The 22,399-nt window shown below is 36.2% G+C and overlaps 2 protein-coding genes and 1 long non-coding RNA gene across 5 annotated transcripts in view; 1 reads left to right on the forward strand and 2 right to left on the reverse strand.

The window, feature by feature from the left end:
• LOC146456915 (uncharacterized) overlaps window positions 1-11,178 on the reverse strand; it is a 28,415-nt gene extending 17,237 nt beyond the window's left edge. The window contains exon 1 of the mRNA XM_085092528.1: window positions 10,978-11,178. Coding sequence (XP_084948654.1) covers window positions 10,978-11,023 — 46 coding nt within the window. The 5' untranslated portion in view covers window positions 11,024-11,178. The remainder of the gene's footprint in view (window positions 1-10,977) is intronic.
• The window catches only part of LOC146456916 (F-BAR domain only protein 2-like), a 31,383-nt gene continuing 10,272 nt past the window's right edge, over window positions 1,289-22,399 (forward strand). Inside the window, exons 1-19 of one of the 3 annotated variants that reach the window (XM_085092512.1) lie at window positions 1,289-1,927; window positions 2,767-2,858; window positions 2,957-3,031; window positions 5,025-5,166; window positions 9,675-9,746; window positions 9,928-10,008; window positions 11,573-11,597; window positions 12,239-12,318; window positions 12,508-12,606; window positions 13,200-13,296; window positions 13,882-13,974; window positions 17,385-17,463; window positions 17,707-17,737; window positions 17,847-17,904; window positions 18,683-18,733; window positions 19,848-19,972; window positions 20,095-20,119; window positions 20,790-20,841; window positions 21,424-21,605. In XM_085092512.1, coding sequence (XP_084948638.1) covers window positions 1,532-1,927; window positions 2,767-2,858; window positions 2,957-3,031; window positions 5,025-5,166; window positions 9,675-9,746; window positions 9,928-10,008; window positions 11,573-11,597; window positions 12,239-12,318; window positions 12,508-12,606; window positions 13,200-13,296; window positions 13,882-13,974; window positions 17,385-17,463; window positions 17,707-17,737; window positions 17,847-17,904; window positions 18,683-18,733; window positions 19,848-19,972; window positions 20,095-20,119; window positions 20,790-20,841; window positions 21,424-21,605 — 1,855 coding nt within the window. In that variant the 5' untranslated portion in view covers window positions 1,289-1,531. Of the gene's footprint in view, window positions 1,928-2,503; window positions 2,655-2,766; window positions 2,859-2,956; window positions 3,032-5,024; window positions 5,167-9,674; window positions 9,747-9,927; window positions 10,009-11,572; window positions 11,598-12,238; window positions 12,319-12,507; window positions 12,607-13,199; window positions 13,297-13,881; window positions 13,975-17,384; window positions 17,464-17,706; window positions 17,738-17,846; window positions 17,905-18,682; window positions 18,734-19,847; window positions 19,973-20,094; window positions 20,120-20,789; window positions 20,842-21,423; window positions 21,636-22,399 lie in introns of those variants that run through there. The other 2 variants (XM_085092511.1, XM_085092513.1) reach the window with 2 other exon arrangements.
• LOC146456917 (uncharacterized) lies at window positions 6,486-8,702 on the reverse strand. The gene is made up of 2 exons (XR_014858690.1): window positions 8,148-8,702; window positions 6,486-7,123 (listed from the first exon to the last, which is right to left on the reverse strand). It is a non-coding gene; the product is annotated as an uncharacterized LOC146456917 (long non-coding RNA).

Raw genomic sequence — 22,399 nt, forward strand, 5'->3', positions numbered from 1 at the left:
AGGAAATTCCTACTGAGCGTCGAAGTAAGCGTTCAGTGGGAAATTCCGATGAGGTTCACTTTAGCACTTTAACGTATAACATACACTGCAGAGTTAATTCTCAAATCCATCATTTATGTCATTTCTGCTAGCGGCGCAACATTCATTTATCCTGCCCCGTATAGCAAAAGAAAATTTTCTTCACTCCACACCGAGTTAGACTCCATTACAATTCAAAGTGTTGCTCATTACCCGGGCATTACAGTTTGACACATATTAAGCTATATTAGCTAAACATAAACACGCAAAAATATACTGAATTATAAGAAAATTGGAAGAAGACAGGAACGGAAAATGAACGAGTAACTCGGTAAAAGACATGTCATAAAATAACTGAGATACTACGCGCATTCTGATTGGTCAAAAACCTGTGGTTTATTATAGCGGTAAACTCGTAACAAAACTGTTTTTTACTAAAGTTATTTCAGCTTAAAAAAACAATAGATCGTATTTTCTATCAGGATTTACCAGAATATGAAACCCAAGTGGTATGCTAGAAGAGAACACTGGAAAGCTTGTAAAATCACTCTCCTCCGGCAAGTGATTTCAAGCTTTTTTTCGTCATCCTGCAATATCCTGCGTGGGCTTATTAAAATTAAGGCCTGTTTACACTTGTGATTTTTGCTGCACTCTTTTAAATGAAACTTTTCAGTATCGTGCCCACTAGTAGCAGTTTTAAACATTGTCTCGAAGCGTGTGTAAATAAGCGGTGATTTTAGCACGAGTTATCCACACGATATTGTAGGGTTTTCGAACATGTTTATCTTGCGATGGTTCACGAAACGAAACGAAAATTGCCCGTTCCGAAGTTCATGAAGGGACTGGACGCTATTTTACACATTGCTCAAATTGCAAATTGCAGTGCGTTATATGAAGAAATGAACCCCATCCCCAGGAAGATCACATAAAAATTAGTAAGTTTGCCAAGTTTGGTTATGTTTCACTGCGTAGGAACCTAGCTGTGACCTGTCAAAGGTCGCCCAAATTCCATACAAATGTCTCTAATTCTAAGATGGCGTCCCCCAAATCCGTACAAAGTCGGCTCTAATATTTCCGAATTTTGAAAGCCTCCTATATGGTTAAAATCTAAAGACAGAACCTCAAACTTGGTAAACTGACAAATTCTAATCAGTCATCGCTCTTCCAAATCCCTGCAATGGTTCACATTCTTACTATATACCAAAAAGCGGCTATTTCATTCAACATCCGGGAACTTGTAATTTCGCCTCAAACTTCCCATTTATAATTTGTAGTCAAAGCGCACGGTTGAAAAGTTGAGCTGAAAATGCGTAAAATACTATATTCAGACAAAAGGGAGTGGTTGAATTACGCTCTCTAAGCACAGGGACTTGCACCTGAGGATTCAATTACCTGAAAAGAACTCAAAGATGAGAGGATTCCCGAAAAATTGCAACTTACAAAACTGAGAAGAAAGTTGTCAAGTTGAGTTAAAAGTTTCAAGGAACTTTTAAAATGGCAGTTTTAGGACCAGATGATGAAACGTAGGGACTCAATTGGCTTCTTATTCTCTGTTCATGGCTCTAAAAACCTCTTTGCCGAAGATGAAGGGCTTTTGACTGAAAGCGAAGACGAGACAGTAGTTTCTCCGCCAAATGAATCGCGTATTCGTCCATCTTGTGTTATCGATGAAGACGATTCTTCAAGCAGTTGGTTCATTTTAGCAGACTCGGAGCCCGAAGAAAACAGCTGCGATGAACTGAGAGATCAGAATAACAACTGGGTTCGCGAAAGACTAACAAGCAGAGAAAGAGTGAACCTTTCGCTTAGCGGTCTTCTTGCACGAGTTGGAAAAGCAAAGATTCAAACAAGCCGAAGTAAATGTGTCGTAAAACAACAAGAAAGCAAAATATTTGATGACACAGACCAGGTACGCTTGAAATTTTGTGTTTGGATTTACTCTTGGAAGTTTTGATTCTCCAGAAAGGGAAATCTCTGGTCTTCGAAATTTTGGACCTCAATCGGCGAACTTTTTCATTTTTCATATAATCTTTCGCTGTTCACATTAATAAGTCAAAAGTTTGTCTGCGTACAGGCTCTTTACGGGTTTTAGTTTTTTTTTTTTTTTAAATAAGCTTATTTTATCACGAAATAAGCATTGGTTTCGAACTAAAAGACCTCAAGTTTTATTGACTAAGGAAAAAATATGTAAGCAAAAAATGATTTTCCGGTATCGATCCAACTTTAAATAGCTCAAATTTCATGAAAGCGCTTGATTGCTGGAAGTTTATCTCAGTTTCACAGTTTAAATTCAAATATTGTCAACAGTTTTGAATAGATTTATGGGTTTTGGAGAAAACAATTTCCCTTATCAATCATAGACTATCACAACACAATTCAAACTGTCAAAAAAATCGCAAGTTTTCAAATTAAAATGGCCATTTTTTGTTCTCGACCCAGATTCTACACGACTCTGTCAGCAAAGGCCGCGAAGGAACTAGGCCTTCGCTGTTGTCGGTGAAGGCTTCCGTTCGCCATAAAGCTGCCATGTTGTCGTCGATCTTAGCGTTTTTCGTAACCTAATGAGATTTCTAAGGATTGACAACCAGATTCTGGACTTCAGATAGAAAATGGTGGTTTTCGAGGACCATTTTTGGGTGCGTTTGTCCTCTAAAAGTTGTATTTTTCGCTCCATGTTCGATCTAGCTGTTTGACATCCGGAATGCTAGATTGTAACATACAATTTTTGTATTCTTCTTCGGCTTTTAGGGGGAGAAAAATGCTGGATTTGACGTGCTTTATCACAACATGAAATATGGCAACAATGCAAGCTGCAAGCTTGTGGAATTCGTGCGAGAAAGGTGAGCATTATTTTCAAAACAACCACGCTTTGGGGTAGCTAATGTTTCGTGATTTAACTTGTAAACGAATCTCCATTTCTTTTCTCCTTGATTCTTAGATCCGCCGTTGAGGAAGTCTACGCTAAATCACTCCTTAAATTAGCGAAATCTGCTACTCCTGTCACTCAACTTGGGTAAGGAAATAGATGGTTTAGTTGTTAATATTGTATAAAAATAACTGCGGCTTTCAAATTGGCGAACGTTCGATTTTAGGGGCTTTAATTTCATCGCGATATATATGGTTCCTAATTTCTAACTTTATACCTGCTAATATACAGCTGCTATTTCTCCGTTCCCCGAAGGTCATTTAAAGCTTAAATCTCTCATTTGCTCCCTAAATTGTATCATTCTTAAAACCAGAAGTGAATTAAGTTTAGATGTTTGTTAAAATAACTCAAGCAAAACACCCAATGGTGTGCGAATGCTATAATTTCTTCCGACAGTTTGCACGTATGCGGTTATGCTATATTTGTGAACACGTTCAGCATGAAATTGCGGGTTTCAAACTTTGCTACGAACCCCATTTACTGAAAAAGTATTGTTCAATATTTGGTGGGACTGTATTGGTTTTGTGGTTTTGTCTTGAATTAACTTTGGGAATTTCTGTAGCTCCCAACAGATTTAAACCTGAATTGTTCTGATGAAAATCCGTTTTTACGTTTTCTTTGTTTTGATACGCCTTTACACAACACCTCAGACGGGTGGACGATTGTGTTATATTTAAAATACGAAAGTTTAAATTACCTTGGTATTTTAAAATTTTGAAATTCCAACGAGTAGATTTCGAAGTTGGAAATAATAATTTTAGTTGGTTTTCTATATCAAAACAATGTCCACCCTATTATTTTTGTTTTGTTTTTTATTTGCAACAGACATTCCTTTGTAAAGGAAACATAATTTATCTTTCCATGTCTTGTTAGATTATAGTAATGCTGCCTTATAATTCAGATTTTCGTATTTACATATTTCTTTGCCCCCCAAAATTTACAGAATCCTTTTCAATAGTTTAAAGGACTTACTTAATGTTTCACAAACAACAAAATTGATAATAACAATAGCGATAGATGTGATTTAGACAAACTAATCAATCATCGCAAGTTGCCAATTGAATTAAATCACTGGTTTCATCTGTCTGTTGTAAACTCCCCTTCCTGGTTTCAATTGCACTGATTACTAAGTGGGTAATTTGTTAAAAAATTACATGGACATGATTTGATTAAGTGGATGACAGGATGTTTCGGCAGATTTCACATAACCACTTCTGGTGGTTTTGTAATGGGTTTTCTGTGTTAGATACCGGGGATGATTTGATTAAATTATAAAGTAATATTTGGTTTTATGATGTTCTATACCCTGGCTAGAAGAAATGAAAAAAATGTTGATGGGTGAATCGCAATCCCAGAGTTTAATTCAATTCTTTGGCATGCACAATTGACCCTTAGGCTGCATTGTTTTCAAACTGAATAAGGCCTAACATGTGTTTTCTCATGGAAAAAAAATGGGATTTAGTCTTTTATTACACCCATTTTGAAATCACTGGCGATCCTTGCAATCTGATTGGCTCTCAACAGTGCGATTTATTCCTAAATTGCACCATTTTTTGATCTAAGTCGCATCCTTTCTTTAGCTCATCAAAATGGAAATGAAGTAACAAAAATAGAATGTAATATTGACAATAAAACTCTGTGATTTCAAAATAGGTGTAATAAAGTGGTAATTAAACTTTGTGTCGCACAATTTTGGTCTGAAATCACGCTTGTGATTTCAAATCGAACTCACGCTGCGCGCTCATTCAATTTTGAAATCACACGTATGATTTCAGACCAAATTGCACTCCACTCAGTTCAATAATTATAAAACAGACTTAATCATGGTTGGCAAGAATGATTGAGGTCTTGATTATATTTTAATTTTATACCACTGATATAATTAGTTACTTTTATACCGCTGAAATTGGTATGTTCTGTTCTAGTATTAGAATATTATATTAATTTTGTTTACCCTTTCTAAGTGATAAAGTTAACACTTCTTGTACCAGAGAGTCATTTTGAAATTCCTATAGTTCTGTTTTTGTCCGCAATTTCGTTATCCATTCCACATGCTCATATATGTACTCTACTTTCACAGAACATTTGAGCCACTTTGGGGGGTGTTACGTGTTGCAACTGAGAAGCTAGCAAATGCTCACATGCAAGTTGTGCAGAGATTCCAAGATCTCATCAAGGAACTGAAGGAATATGGCGATAAACAGAAGGAGAGGCATAAACAGGTAAGGACATTCACGAGTGCTTCTTGAAATAGGGAGGAAATAGGTAGAGGCTTCAATAACTACCTAACAGGAGTCTGCATCCCAGAAAATGCTCTGGGCACCTAAATTTTTTGCAGAAGCACCTAACACTTCACTTGTTGGGCTCCTAACTTTTCGTCTTTTTGCGTTGTGGGCTCCTTGAAATTTGTCTTAAGGGCGATTAAGACGGTATGATTTTCTCTTACAACTGTCGCATGCGATTTCTAGAGCGCGTGCTGCTTGCGTCGTGTAAAAATCGTACGCAACTCTCGCCACTCAACATTGCCTTTACCTATGATTGTTGTAGGATTTTAAAACATGGTTTAAAATCCTACGACATTTTTCGTGTTGTGTGCGTCTGTCGTTAAGATGTTGTAGGTTGATTAACACGATGCGATTCGTGTTGTAGGCATGGCGTAAGCGTGTCGCATGCGACAAATCGTAGGCAAAATCGTACCGTCTAAATCGCCCTTTAGGCAAGAGCCTTCAGGGCTTACTGAACAAAACATATTGTGCAGTTCCAAAAAAAATCCATACCCACCCCATGGAAGGTCACTGGAAATTCCTAGGGTTAAGGGGGGGTCTTAAAATCTAAAATTTTAGAAGCAAAGTATGAAGCTAAACTGGAATATCTTGGGGGGAGGGGGGATGCAAAACAAAAAACCTTGCGTGGGGGGAGAATGGACATTTTCTGGAACTGCACATTAAAAAAGGGGTACATGGTAGAAAATGACTGTTTGATGCAAGGGTCCGGAAAATATCAATTGATACCAACCTCAAGGAAAGTCATGGGAAATTCAGAGGGGTAGGGGTATCTGCACCATCCAAGTCTTTAATTACAGGAATGTATGAAGCTAAACTGGAATTTCCAGGGGGTAGGGGTTGCATCTGGAAAATTTCTGGAATAACACACAAAAAAAAATGTCAAAAGAAGGTTGGGGGGGGGGGGGGGGAGTAGATGGCTTTCCTGCATACCATCCCCATTCCCTGTTCACTTTCATCTCCTGCAATATTTGTTGAGTCCCCAGGTGGAAATCTTATTAAGATCTTATTAAGATTCTTATTAAGTTTCTTAACAAGATCTTATCTTACTTCTTAGTTAAGATTCTTACAAGATTCTTACAAGATCTTGTAAGATTCTTACAAGATTCTTACAAGATCTTGGTAAGATTACAGTAAGATCTTACAAGATCTTAGCAAAATCTGATAAGAATCTTAGTAAGGAACTTAAAGTCGATAGTCAAGATATAATAATCAATCTCAAGCTTAAGACATCATAAGAGGTATTATAGGACACAAAATCAAGATTTGACCAACAGTTTATTAGAAGGTCTCACACCATAAAATTGTGAAATTACTATAACAAAGACTTTTAAAACCGTTTATATGATCTATAGAAAACCTGTTATTTCATTTAATGATAATTTTTTGTCCCCTTTATTTACAAATCATGCAATAAACTGAACTGGAAACTGAGTTTTACTCAAAAATTAATAAGTGAACCTATTAAACTCAATTTGGTTTGATTGTGTCCCAGAAAATTTACACAGAGATCAAAGAGGCAGAGTCATTAGGGTACCACAATTTTGGGTCAAAATTCACTACCTTTAAAATACAAGCACTTCGTTGATTTTTGACTTCAAGAAATAAAGTGAATCTTGCATAAAAAAAAATGAGCTAAAATAAGTAAATTAACATTAAAAAATAAAAATAAACCCTTTTTTTTTTCACAAGGTCTGCATTTAACTCACAGATGCTCTCTCAGTTCAACTGGTTCTAAACATGTACTTTCATAATTTGTGGTGGCTCAGAAAAATACCACGGATGCTTTCACTTTGCAAGTGTTGCTTGCCAGCTCCAACTTATAAAATTAATAAAATATTGAAAAATTAATCTTCTCCCACATTTCATTCAGCTGCACCTCCAGGGCTAGAGGGACCTGTACAGGAAAATAAGACAGTCATGTTAACTTATGTCCTGACCAGAGTACACAGTGTTTTGTAGTAGCACATGCAGACAACTCAGCACTGGCTGCCTTGTTCATAGGAAACCCAAGTCTAAATTTACATGTGGCTTTGATGTAAAAAGAAAATTCCATGCTCAAATACAAAAAGATTATTATAATGATTATTTCATTGTTAACTGTACAGATTTATGTCTGGGCAGTGCAACTTACATTGTAGTTGTGCGTGCAGTGAAATAACTCACTCTTTAAAAGAAAACATCATTGCATTGATCAAAAGGATTGTTACTTAGTGTTCCCTTTATTTTGCTTGCTATTTTCAACTATGATATCAAGTACTGATCAAATACTGTCATTATGCAAGTTACAAAATTTTATTTAGTATTATAGTTCCTGAGTAGAAGTAGCAGAAGTCACGATTTACAACAAAATTAAATCAGTCAAAATAGACTCCAACAGTCATAAATATAAGTGACTTTATTGAGCAGGATTTGGTGACTTGACTCTGAAGTTGCAGTGTTGAGTCTCGACCTGGACTTTACAAAATGGAGTTGAAAATCTACAGTAAAACCGAAAATTGTGCACTTTAAGTCAGTTTTTCTGAGTGATCACAGTGACTGGCTAGGCTGTCATTAACTTTTTAGACAATGTTGCAGTGAGCTTTTCACCCGTAACAATCTTGTTAGTTCCTGATCTGAGTAAAATGAGCCATACACTCCACGAAGATCATAAACTGATCTTCACGCCAAATCAAGATCGATCACTCACGTTTTCAGCTTATACCAAGACTGTCATGATATTAACCCGGCTACAAATTACTCCATAAAAAAGTTTTCAAAGGCTTCGTATAAAAACTAAATGGGGAATGACCATCTCAACAATCTTCAAGAAGCACATATGCATGCTCGTTGTCTGCATGGATCCATCTTGTCTGCAATTTGCGTGGATGATCGCACATTTTCATGCAGTCTTTCACAAAATGATTGGTGTCGAGACTTACCTCTTTCTAAAAAACGATTGTCCACAGTTTGCTCCTTGAAGCCATCATTTTTTAGCTTTAACAGAGGTAAAATCCAGGGGAAATGTGTGCTGAAAACTTGTATCCCGCCTAAAATCTAACATGAAACGGTCTTTCTCTGAGCCTGCAGTGGCATATCTGCTGACCAAAATGGTGCCCAGTCTTCCCAGTCTGAATGAAATCCAAGATGGCTGCCGGTGTTGTCTGTGTTGCTGTGATTCAGTGTGATTCCGGCCCACGTTTATCCACGTTTTCTTGCTCATTTTAAAAGCTAGTGTTGTACATGAAAATCGTAGGAATTATGATTCAAAGCACTGTTGTTCTTTTTGGCATTAAAATTAATGGAGTTTAGATTCATCAAAGAAGGTTTGTAGTATTAGTGTTTTCACAAATGCGTTTCAGTGTTGGACGGTGCATTAATTTTTTTTTTTATGCGAATACAATCTGTAAACTGCAAACTGTAAGTCTTGACAGTCATATCTTTTAAGCCTTTTTTTGGAAACACACATGTCTACATAGCGTTTATCAACTTAGGACACTGAAGAAAGAGATTATCACAGAGAATCTTGCTGGCATTTATTCGTACATGTAGATCCTGTGAAGATTCTTGTAGGATATTATGAGGTCTTAATAAAGAATTGAGATAACAGAAGGTTTTTTTTTAAACTAGATCTTCATAAAAACTGTTTTTGAAAGATCTTTTTCTTAATTACCGGTATTCGTGCTAAGATCTTACCAAGATAATTGTAAGGTAGTAAGATCTTCTCAGAATGGTTGTAAGATTTTGGTACAAATTTTGATTGAGATCTTGTTAAGAAAACATTAAGAAATAGGTAAGATCTTATCAAAATCTGTTTAAGATCTTATTTTTAACTCATAGTAAGATCTTAACAAGATTCTTGTAAGTTAATTCTTAAGATCTTAACAAGAATTCTTATTAGATCTTGTCACAAATTTTGATAAGATCTGAATAAGAAAATATTAAGAAATGGATAAGATCTTATTAAAATTTTTTAAGATCTTATTGATTGTTAGGTTGAGGATTTTTTCAAGATTCTTAAAAGTATCTTACAAGAATTTAGTAAGATCTTGTAAGAACTTTTAAGATCTTAAAATGCTGAAGATTGTATAGTTTGTATTAAGATTTTGTTAAGAAGTGTCGTAAGATCTTGTTAAGATCTGAAATCTCAACAAATCTTAACAATATCTTATTAAGATCTTAGTGTTATTTTCATTCTTACAAGATTCTTACAAGATCTTGCAAGATCTTACAAGATCTTAATAAGATTTCCACCTGGGGACTCCTGTTCCCTTTCCAGGCACCTAGAAATTTCCCATCTCCTTTAATCTTCATATCCCGGCCCTCTATGCTAAGGTTCCCTTCTCCTGCAACCTGTCCTATCCATGTTCTTCAAGGTAGTTATTAAAGATGACATGCCTACACCTTCTACATTAGTAAATCATGAAATTCAATTTACGTTGTGTCTGATCAAAATAATTTCTTTTCAGGCAAAAGAGGAGTTCGGTAGCACAGCCGAGATAGTGCAAACCATTCAGACAATGACTGCAAACCTAGCCAAGGTAGATATCTTGTATTGATGTACATAGGGTCCAGTCAAGGCATAATTGTTTAGTGTTTACCACATTGAGCAGTGAGCAGCAAATGGGCAAATATGGGGTAAATATGATTACATGGTCATTTCTGCCAATTGCCTTGATCGTAATTCTAAATCTCTCTATTGTGTTTTACTTCTGTCTAAAGTCAAAGGAAACGTACTATGCCCGGTGTCAAGAACTGGATAAATTCAAGAAGGATGGTTCAAGTGCAAAAGAAATTGAAAAGGTAAGGAGTACATTTTATGTTTAACAGGGCTGCTGTTTAACCCTTTTAGCCCTAACAGTGATCAGCATCAAATTTCTCCTTGTAATATCAATGCTTATTTAACCCCTGAGGTCATGAGAATAAAGGATATGATCACCCAAGGTGACTTTTCTAGATATTTTAATAACTTCTCCACAGTACTTTTATATGAAAAGTATGGGGACAAGATAGGAGAATTTTTTCTTTGATATTAGGTGTTAACGGGTTAAGGTTTGTAGAAACTGCATCTATAAGGGAAGTAGCCTGTTTTAAACAAAATGAGTCCCCCAAGCTCTTCAAAATCCTAGGAGATTTAATGTCCAAAAGACCTGTTAATGGAAGATTTTTCGGGTACAATATTCCACATGCAATTCTCAATAAACCCACAAAGAAGTTGGTTAAAAATGTACTCAGACACTACAGTAACTATGTTGCCCAGTGTTAGGGAATGGCGATGGCTACAGAAATCGCAATTCCGCAAAACAATAGTCTTAATGAGGAAAAACAATCGCTCTGAATTTGAATAAAATTTGAGTTATCGGGTTAATTTGAGCCAAGGGAAAGTTTTAACCATTTCAAGTTAGCAGGGAGTTTAAATTTTAAAACTAAGGTTTGAGTTTACAGAAAAAAGGTGGGTTCAAATCCAAGGAAAATCGGATTTTGTGCAAGTTAGTGAGGAGTTCAAGTTAACCAAGTTTGAGTTAGTGAGGTTCTATTGTATTAGATGTACCCCTCTCCTCTCCATGTATTGTTAATGTGGTCAAGTCTCACCTTATTTGTAAACTGTAATGGAAAATTTAAGAAAATACAAATGCAAATACAAACTCTAAGTTGCCAGCTTTCTTAACTGTAGCTGCTTGCCGTAATAGCCAGCTGCTGGTTACTTTGAAAGCCCTGTCTCGGTTAAATTTAATGTAAGATTAAGACTCTTAACTTGTTTATGATAGATACCTTGTGCTTGTAGCTCACGTTTTCTCTCTGCGTCATGTTGTTTCATCAAACAAAAAGCTCCATTCCACCTCTTTCCCTCACTGGGTAACCTTTCAAATGTAATGAACTACTTTAGTCAGCTTTTCATTCAGAGAAGGTTAGCTGCGTTATGCCCCAGAAGTAAAAGAGAAATGCAACTTTAACTTGTCGAACAATTCCGTTCATTCAATGCATTGGATTGCTAACAACATTAAACCAAGAAAAACAGGTTTTTATTCAAGCTCCAAAAGGTGTAGACAGCTGGTGATTTTTCCACTCATACCAAAAAAACAGGTTTTTATTCAAGTGACAGCAAAAGGTGTAGACAGCTGGTGATTTTTCCACCCATATTATTTTGAATATTTAGCACTTCCTTTGCACTGAACTCTACACTGAGCCCCCTTAAAAGTGGGTAAGATGACCTAGATTCTGGTTTGCTACCTACTGGTACTCCAAGAAAGCATTTTGATAAATGCTATTGAAAGGAAGAGGGGAATTAAGATAACGGTCCTGAGTGTAAGTTTTTTAATGATAATTTTGCTAAAGTTGCTTCCTTTTGTTTTCTTAACTGTTGCAGGCAGAAACTAAAATGAAGAAAGCAGGTACGCAGTTAAAAATCCTTGAGTGATTTTGTCCGTTTGAAGTTAGTATCAAATTGTTTTCTTTAACTCAAAGAAATCAAGCCATGGTAGACAACACAGTTGTACAAAACATACTCTGCCGATTCACAATATTATTGTGAATCGGTTGTGTATTGTCTACTTTTTTTTCATGTGATCTGTGTGATGCAGATTATGTTGGGTACACAAGCACCCAACACTTCATCAATGCATTGCTAAGCATAAAAATTCATCAATAGGTAACAACAACAATCTTTTCAAAGAAAGCCAATTTAGAATTTTGCACAAGTTTTTTGCAAATTTGATTGTTTAGTTGTTTGAAATGCTTTCATGAATAATCTCAAGCCTAATTTAAATATCCAGATGAATGGACTTCATATGTGCTTAACTTTTTTACTTGTGACTTTTTGTTATGTCACATCTTTTTGATGACCTATTGTTCTTTTTAGTATTTATAGATTTCAACATATAATACACATTTTTTACTTGATAATAATGTTAAGCTAGTGTTTAAATGTTGTCATTGTTTTTCTTAAAGTGATAATTTTAAGTAATGTTTTTTTGCAATTTTTTATAGTCAAATCTAACACATGTAAATGATTGTGTGCAAATTTTTTGTTTAGCGGAAGACTACAAGGGTTTGGTGGAAAAGAGAGAAATAATCAGAAATGAATTTCATGACAAAATGGTTGAAACATCCCGGGTATGTATGACAGACAATTTTATTTTGTACTCAATTTCTTTTCAGGTGAAACTTCTCTCCTTTGTGCTGATGCTTCCTAAATTGCATTTGCATCACTTTTGCAAAAATTCTCCTTTTTAGTCTTCAATCTATTCATTTTCCCTCTCAATTATTAATAACGAATATTTTTTTTCTCTTTGTGTTATGTAGAAATTCCAGAAGATTGATGAAGAACATCTCAAAGTAATCATCAATTACCTAGAACAGTACATTGAGTCACAGAAGACTGGTCAAAATCTTGTGGAGCAGGTAATATTGCAGTTTGTGTGAACTTAACAATCACCAACTTATTCAAACAGATTTGAATTGCTAATGTTTGTTTTGGTTTTGTGAATTTGTTGTGCCTATGATGATGATGATGATAATAATAATAATATTAATAATAATAATAATAATAATAATAATAATAAAAATAATAATAATAATAACAATAATAATAATAATAATAACAACTTTATTTTAGTGCCAATCTTCTAGCTAGCCTATAATGAGCTTACTAATCGGGGACACTGTCCTAATTAAAACATAAAATTTAAATTTTAAATTAAATTTAAAATTTGCAACAATAAAATCCTAGGCTACAATAACTATATACAATAATATCCAGTAATTAATACTTACTTAATTCAAATCTGTATCTATAAAATCTAAAATCTACAGGCATCTAAAATGTAGCAACTACACAAGGGGCAATTGCCATTACAAAAGTCGTTCTCTACCAAGCTAGTGAGATCTCTTTTTCTAATATTGGCCATGAAGGCTGTTAACATCTGTCTCTCTCTTTCTCCTGGTGTTGACAAACTTATTTTGTCTCGTTGGGTGAAACTCTCTCCATATCACAGGTTTACAAGGAGTTCTTAGAGCAAGTTAAAGCACTGACTGTTAATCATCTGATGGATCATTTTGTAAGAAGTAAAGGTACTGGAAAGGCTATTCCAGGTAAGAATTTTTAAGAATTGTTTTAAACCTCTAAATGTCAGCTCTTGAATCTTTTTACAGTGGCCAAATTACCTTTAGTTATCAACTCACTTGATAAAAGAGTAAAACCAAATATTCATTCCACTCCGCTACTGACTCGGCATGAAAGTTTCTGAGAAACTGACACCCTTACCTGTTACAGTCAATCCACGTCACCCGTGACCAGTATTTCTGAGAGTGAAGCGAACATTCCAATTAGCAGACCTCTCTGTAATGTCCAGCATTTGAATGGAATGTTGAACATTTCTCTGGAAATCTTTCTGAAAAAGACACATTAGCTGAAACAAAGATTCAAAATACTTACAGTAGGAAACAAATGAGAAATACTTAATGCTGTAATGTAAAGAAAAAGTCGTAGCTTTAAACCGTCAATAAACTTGGGAAATTTCTATGGCAACTCTGAAATCTCGATGGCAATGTTCAAAACTGACATGTAAATTTCAAAACTCCCTTCAAATTTCAAAAATACCAGTCACGTGTGATGCTGATTGACTGTAATAGTGTCGTCAGTCTGTAAATAATTTTTGATTGTTTTTTTTTTTTTAGATGTTATTACTTTTGAAGAGTATACAGGTCAAGTGGAAAGCCCACTCACTAATAACCACTCGCCCAGCTTGAATGCAGTAAAGCACCCATCAGGTAATTTGGAAAATTAAAATCTTGTTTGTACATCCCAGTAAAAGGTTTTGCATGTGGTTGACTCAAGGAAAAACAAGAAAGAAGAAAAACAAACCAGAAACCTTGATCATGTCTCTCCCTCAAGTGGTTTACTGCCACTTGTTGTTCCTTTAAAAATGGTTTTGGAATGCATAATTAATTTCCATGTCAAATGAGAAGTGTGATGTAATATACATGTATCAAACACGAGACAGTGTTTCATCACATATCAAACACCGAGAAGAGAGTTGAAAATATGACGTGCAGCTGAGTATTTTTGATGAACTTCAAGGTATTTGATATTGTGATGAAACACTGTGACAAGTGTTTGATATAACTTCTCAAACAAACTGATTTTGAAGGGGAAATTAATGATGCAAAAACGAGGAGTTTTTCATCAGATGTCCAAACACGTCACAGTGCGTGATTTCCTTTGTCTTTGGCTTTTGAATTATCAATGAGTTTGAGAACTATAATAGACAATTGAAGGGCTGAGAGCATAACCAACGCAAATGACTTTTCAGATTGCAGATTTTCCGATTCAGTGGAGTTTTCACATGTGGCCTTGAATTCCTTCAGAAAATGTTGGTTCAATGTTTTATCCATTGCTTTGTGCTTCACAGTTTTTTTTTATTATTGTAAACAAAGCACAAAGCAACAGATTAAACATTGGAGCAACATTCCTGAAGGAATTCAAGGCCACATGCAAAAACTCTGATGAATCTGAGCTAAAACAATGAAAAACGATCTGAAATATGCAACGTGTACTTCTTGCATTTGTTGGCGGGTAAAAGATATGCAACATATTAGGCCAGTTGTGGTCTGAGCTCTTCAATTAAATAAAGACTCAAGAAGACACAAACGCAAAGAGCAAGCAGTTAATCAGGATTTTACTTACTGTGTGTAAAAGCTGGCTCATTTGTGTAACAGAAAATTAAACATGATTTTGGGATGACCACAGCTAGAGTGTGTCAGCTTACTTTTTAGTCAGGAATTATTGGGGGTCCAAAGGTGTGTCTCCCATAAATTGGATTTTTCAAAAAGTGGATGCTCTTTAAGATACCTGTACACCCCTCTGGCTAAACCGTGGAGTGAATGCAAGAGACATTAATAATTGGATTTGGGAGGAAAACATGTCTGGTCAGCCTTTTAAAGATGCTTTTAAGCCAAAAAGTGTTTTACAATAACTGTCAAAATTCTTGTGCACTGATTGGTTCATAGCTATTGTCTATAAAAGTACAAACAATAAAAATGATGTCAGATGTAACACATGCTCTTTCTCAACATAAAACAATGCCAATTCTGCTTCTACTTTTCCCATGTTATTGCAAAAGAAAAATTAAACAAATTGACAGGACTTTTCTATATCTATGGACCAAAAAAATAACGCCGAAAATGTTCAAAACTTGTCAGTGAAACCACTTGCCTGTGGCTAGTAGTTCACTTCAGTTTTGAACATTTTATGATGTCATTTTATGGTTTTGAGAGTATAGACCATAGAAAACTGCTGTCGAGTTGTTAATTATAACTGATTTCAAATTTCTCTTAAATTACTAAATCAAACATAGAGGAAATGACAACAAAGGAAATAATCAGCAGAAGCAAAATGCCTTCAGTTGATGTTTTCTCGAATTCTCCCAACCATTACCTTAAGAAACATGGACAAAAGTAAGGAGAATGTGCGTGCTGATACATATATTGGAGCTTAAAGAGTTGACCCACCTGCCCACTCTATCTCTGATTTTTAAATTGTTTGTTTATTTTGTGTATTTATTTGTTTGTGTCCAGGTTTGGCACATTTTTGTGGCATGCGTCAATACATATTTTTGACACTTTATTGGGGTGAGTGCGCACATCGCACCAATACATCTTGTCATGCACGTCACGTTGCGAGATGTTTTGATGGTATGCGCCATGATCATCACACCCTTAAAACTACATTGTGCCACGATAACTCCAACAAATATTTAAAGAAAAACCCTAATGTTAGTTGTAACGGTCCCATTCTGCTTAAATGTAATGCTCAGTGACACCACTGCATAATTTTCTTTGACCATAATGATTATCATAAAAGAAGATTTTCAGTGCTTTCAAATATCTATGATTTGTTTCTTAATTTAAAAGATACTACCCCAAGTTACTAGTGCAGCAGCTTAATTCAAATCACTAGGTTCATAGAGTTTTAATAATATTATTTGACTTCTGATTAAAATATACATTACATGCTTTCCTATTTAAAACCAGATTTTAGCCAGAAGCATGCGCAGGCATCTATAGAATATCATTTTGTTAAAAATATTTATTAAAATAGTTTATCTAACCTTTGGAAGATTTTATGGCAGACATTTCTTTGGACACCCAATTTTCAAGTGCTCTTTTCAAAAAGAATATTAATGCAAGAAAAAAATTCCATCTTCCACTCATCTTGCCTTTATTTTCCAAATAAGAGCTTTTTTGAGCAAGTAAAAATCAATAATGGTGTAATTTGATTTAATCTTTGACATTTGCTTGCTGATGTGTTACCAAACCTTTACTTATTGAGGTTTTTGGGGTACTTTATTACAGGTATCAGTACTGCACTTTCTATGTCACATAGTGTTTTGAAAAGAGGTGCTGGGTTTTCTGAATGAAAGTATATTTTGACAGCAATTGTTTTGGTTGTGTCTATGGCTCTGGTAGTTAAAGGTGCAATTGAAGGGGTGCCTGGAAAAATGCCCTAAGTGACTTCTGTTAAACTGCTAGATTCTCCTTCCAAATTTTCTCGTTTTTGCTATGAAATAAAAGGAGAATTTGACCTTACATCAAAAGTCACTTAGGGCCTTCTTCCGCGCACCCCTTCAAATGATAACTCAGGCGTTTTCCATTTGTCAGACCAGTCAGTTTGTAAGCAGACTGTAACAATTTGAAGGATAAGTTTTATCCTAGTCCTTCGAATTTCTCCATTTTCGGAGTGATTATTTTTCAAGATTTTGCAGCACCATCCCTTCAAAATGACGCATTTGATTTACAAACTGGCTGGCCAGTTCTAGCAAATGGAAAGCATTCATAGGGCGCTTGCCATTTGCCAGAACTGGCTAGCCAGACCAGGCAGTTCACAGAGGGAATGCGCAAATTTGAAGGTCTGGTTATTTGCTATCAAAATGTTCAAATGTGAAACTTTTTGTGCAACAATACTTTTCAAACGACCCATTCCAGAAGGTAACTGCCTGGTGTAGTCGGCCAGTTCTGGCAAATGGAACGCAATTTTAGTTCGATGCTGACAGCTTGATTTTGTCAAGTCATGGAATCCTTGGGTTATCTGTTTGAAGTCTTCCCAAAGCTGACATGATCTTAGAAAAAAAAATCTTACTTGTAGCTTGATGATGTTTCATAAGAACTCCATTTTATCACAGGTTTTCCAATAACACTGAAAAGAATAGAAAAGAAAAAGAAAAAGAAGAAAAAGAAGGAGAAGGCAGAAAATGGGCCAACGTAAGTTCTGTTCTATAAGTTGAGGAAAGCTTAATCCTTTTTTTTAAATTACCTTCAGTTTTTGTGGGTAGTACACGTATAGTGCTCTACCCACTAAGTCGTCAGGGATGTAAGAGTGGGTGAGTGAGCAAGTGTCCATAAACAAACAGGTCTGCAGCATGTGCACAGCACTACCCCCATTTATGCAATGCATACCTATTGTTAGCAAGTCTCATTCACTATTCTTCTTATTTTTTTCACCAGCGATTCACCATCAAGTGAAGGAGGAGACCCAGTAAGTATCGACATCAACAATATGAATTAGGAAACAGCTGTTCTCTTGATAATAATATTGATGTGTCACAATACTGCGCTCCATGTTGATTTTTGGTTTCTTTTAACAGTCATCTTCATTTGAAGTTGATGAAGAAGGCTACAGAATAAGGCCACCTGATTCAGAAAGTATCCTTTTAATACTAACCAATAATATTATTGTGACATAGGAGTTGCTAATGTTATCATTGTAGCAATCAGCTGACCATACAAGCAGCAGTGGAGGCATTCAGTGTGTTTCAGAAAATTGGGAGCTTAAGCACAGACGTTTGTGAGCCAAGCACGGCAACGGGAAGTTGAATGTTTCCTTTTCTGGCACTTTTTTCCTCCTCGCAACGGATGGGAAAAGCTCTTTTTGGACGTCTGTGGCTTGATGTTAAAAATGTGATGGCGTCAAAACACTCCAAAAAGGAAAAAATTGACTTCCGGTTGCCATCCGTGGCTCATGAACATCTGTGCTTTTAAGCTTCTTAATATGTCTCTCCCATCGGTGGTCACTGAACATTCCAAGGGGGAGAAGGACCTCAGCAGCCAAAGTTTTTAAAGGAATGTGTGAAGTTAAAAGAGTGTGGAAAGGGTGGAGGGGTCCAAATTAACAAACTATCATGAGGAGGTGTGGACATTTTCTGGAACAACACATTTTTATTATAATTATGGTAACTAGTTTTATTTTAAATCTGGTTAATCTTAGTCTGGGATCATTACTGTCAGTAGTTACCAATTCAGTTTCATAACCACAAGGTTCATTAAAATCCTTCAAAGCATTTCCAGAACTACCATCCCTTTGTAACAGTATTGCCATAGGGTTCCTATTTTCAAATTGGATAATTTTGCCTTCCCCACATTGTATGCAGACATTTTGTGTTGTGTGTGCTATTATAGTATATGATTTCTTAACGATATGAAGGCACAAAGTCAGGAGGCAACAGTTCTTCATCAGATTCTGATTCTGATGATGGTAAGTAACATAGTCCGCACAGCCGGTGCTTAAACAGGTTACTGTAGATAAAGCAACCAGGAGAATATTATTGTTGGACGGGATGCGTGACTATCACAGGGTTACCCCCAGCAGTAAGGTTGCAGTACGAGCCAAAGTGGCCCACAGAGCCAGCCAGTTTTTGTAGCATGAAGCAAACAGGAATATTGCTACTGCCCCCTGGATGGGATGCTAGTCCATCACAGGGTTACCCCCAGCAGTATGGCACCAGTACCCATTTATACACCTGGGTGAAGAGAAACATTGTGGAGCAAAGTTTCTTGTCTAACGAAACAACACAACAATGCATCTAGACCAACCTAGTCTCAAACCAAGGACCCTCCGATCTTCCGCCCAAAAGTCCTGTTGAAATTCCAACATACCAGTGCTATGCCACCATGCTGTTGACAAATAAATTAAGGGCTTGATGTTAGAGAGGTGTAAGTGAATGGTTTACCCATGAAATTAAAACTTGCTCCAAAATCAGCTCTATTTCTGGCTACAGACTGGATGTCTTGAACAAAACATAGTTCCACTAAGCTAGTTTAGAGCAATTTGGATATCAAAACCACATCATCATTTAGTATGTGCTCTTTTTCCTAAAGCCCTCAACTGTTGCTAGCTGTCATGAAGTGTGGAACAAGTTCAAATTCAAAGATAAAATGTTGAAGACCACCTGACAGGTGGCATGAAAAACATGAGGATGGTGTTGAACTCTTACAACCATCAACCTTATTGACTTTGTTCCTGGCCTGTATTACTTTTGTATTATTTTTAATCAGGCCTTGTTATTTTAAGGTTGCAGTGAATGTTATCCTTCACATTCACAAAAGCAGTAATTACCACCATTATCACCCATGAATTGCTCCTGTCTGGCCTCCTAGCTCAGTCAGTAGAGCAATGGTGCTCAAAATTCAAAGGTTGTGGATGCAATGAATTCCCACAGAAGTCAAAGATGTTTTTCTTTTCCTTGTGCAATCTCCCATTTCCTCACTAGGGCTAGCTTATGCTCAGTTGGAAACTCGTGGATTTTCACTACAACATACACTGCAGAGTTATTTCTCTGATCCATTATTAATTTTCTTTGTATTTTAAGATGAGCCACGGAAATTACAAGTTGTTATAAATCCAGTGGAAGCTGACAAAGTTCCTCAAACAGCTTCAGTAGATGAAATAAAGAAAATAACAGGATGTCTTAGTCTATCTTCACCATCGTCAATGGTAAGTTTTAGACACTTCAATTTATCAGCTAATAATTTTTGTCTCCCAGACCTTGTTAGCTTTAAAGTGTATTATTTATGCAGTTTAAGTTTGACGGTTTCTTTTTTGTCTTTCCTTTTTAGCGAAAACATCTAAGTGCTTCATCAGGTATGTGACAAGATTTATGTAGCCCTATTTTTGCTTAAATTCTGAGGCCTTTTTGCTGGCTAATGCATGTTTCAGTTCAGCATAAGGAGAAAGACTTGACTCTAATGATGACTTCTGCTCAGGTTGGCCAAACGTCAGTCAATGTCACCTCAAACAGTCCTTCTCAGGACTACACTCATCGGGATGATCATAATTTTACCCAGTGCCCAGGAAGCCTTTGTCCAGGCATTCCATTTCTCTCCTTCATCAAAAGGGTGTTCTGTAGAAACACCAGTGAAAGTTGCGCCACAGTGGTTAGAGTCTTAGATAGAATCAGTCGCCCTTCCACAATTTCATAGTATCAATATGCTAGAGGAATGCATAGAAATATTGTGCATATTTAAAAGGCATGGTGGAAAACTTTTCCAAGTGATGATTTGATCTTGAAATCCAAATAAGCTTTACAGACTGTGCAAGAAACCTGGCAACTTACCTCTGTTCATTAGTTTTAGTTTCTGGCCTGATTTTGCAGACAACAGTTGTTCAAAGCTTGATTAACACTAATCGTAGCTTAACTCTAAACAAAACCTTTAAATTCTCTTTGGATAAACATTGTTGTGCTTTGAACAAGTGAACCCAGGTTTTATGCTCTTAATATTTATATTCATATAAAGATTTGGTTTCCTTTTAGGTGAAGGGATGAGGAATAGGTCAAAGTCAACAGGAACTTCAACGATAAAACTGTAAGAATGATAAATCTTGCAATCATCTCCCATCAGCTTATTGTGATCACCATTTATGATATGTAGAGCTCTCCTTAAATAAATATTACCAAATCAGGAATCAAACCCGGTAAAATTCAGCCTAGTGCGCTGATCATGCCAGAGAGTTATCCTGTCAGTTGTAAGCATGAGATATCACTTGACTGGTCACACAGTAAAGCAAAGATTCAACGGAAAAATGTCTGTAAAATTGCCCGTGTCATGGATTTCATATTCAACATACTACCAAAAGTTTGAAAATAAGCCCCGCCAAAAAGTTGAAAAGTTGTCTCTGACATCTTTTCCACACAGTCATAAACTGCAGTTGAAGTGAAGTGCACAAAAAGAATCTTTGAATTAGTTGGCATTTGTGCTTACGAAATCAGAGTTTCTGGGCAGGACCATCCTTAGATACAACACAGAACATACATGGAGTAGCAAAAGAAGGCACTGTCCTTAAATGGAGAAATTCCCTTTTTCCGGCCCCAACAGTGACCTTTAGGTAATAAAATAAGAGGTGCTTGACAAACTTTTTATTTATCTTTCCACCATTGTTTTTCTCAGGTCACGGTCAAGTGATGATTTGCTAGACATAGATTTTAGTCAAACCAGCTTCCCATCTCTGAGTAGTGAGTCCACATCATCTACATCACAACGAAATTCCCTTCAACTGTCACAAAATGGTGTCACAACAACAGCTGATACAGAGCTCAAATCACAGAGCGCAGTAGATCTGAGGTCCTCAGGTGTGCCATTACCTTCTTCTTCCAGTTTAGGTGATTATACTTAACGCTAATAATTTTAATGAGTGTAAACAATATACAGTGGAAGTTCTCTTAATGGACACTCTCATAAGTGGACAGTTCTTCTTACGACTGCCTTCACAAAACCCCGTTTGAGCTCCCATACAAACTCTGCATTTATACTTTCCCGTAAGCTGACATTCTTATAAGCAGCCGCGGACACTTTCAGGGTTTACGATTTAGACTTTTCCTTTGTTTTTAAGCTCCCATAAGTGGATACCCGACAGGAAATCCCATTAGTCCCTGAATCGTGTTTTAATCATTCAACCTCACATTGCTGTTCATCACGATGATTTTACAGTGCATTAATAATTTTATTGCAGCTATCGCTATGATCGCAGCATTGCATTAAGCAATAAAACAAAAAAAAAATCATTTAATATGCAATAATAATACGCAAATTCGCAATGTCATCTCCAGTTACGGACACCTTCGCGTCCCAAGGGTGCCCGCTTATGAGAGCTTTCACATTGACTGTAATTCAAATATAACAATGGCCTTGACTGCCGCCACCCCGCCCTTCGTCATGAAAGGTGTTTGTCACAAGTGGTTTAAAATGATAACTCAATATTTATCTGTGTGCTTCATTTGCAATAAAAAGCCATGATTATAGGCAAGATATTTGTTTTTAGCACAAAACAAAGTGCAAAGCAGTGGAAACACATAAAGCAACGTTTTCTGAAGGAATTCAAGGCCACATGCAAAACGTCCAGTAAATCTGAGCTAAAACAACAATA

Source organism: Pavona decussata, unplaced genomic scaffold, assembly GCF_977016875.1.
Source record: "Pavona decussata unplaced genomic scaffold, jaPavDecu1.1 SCAFFOLD_253, whole genome shotgun sequence".
NCBI lineage: Eukaryota > Metazoa > Cnidaria > Anthozoa > Scleractinia > Agariciidae > Pavona > Pavona decussata.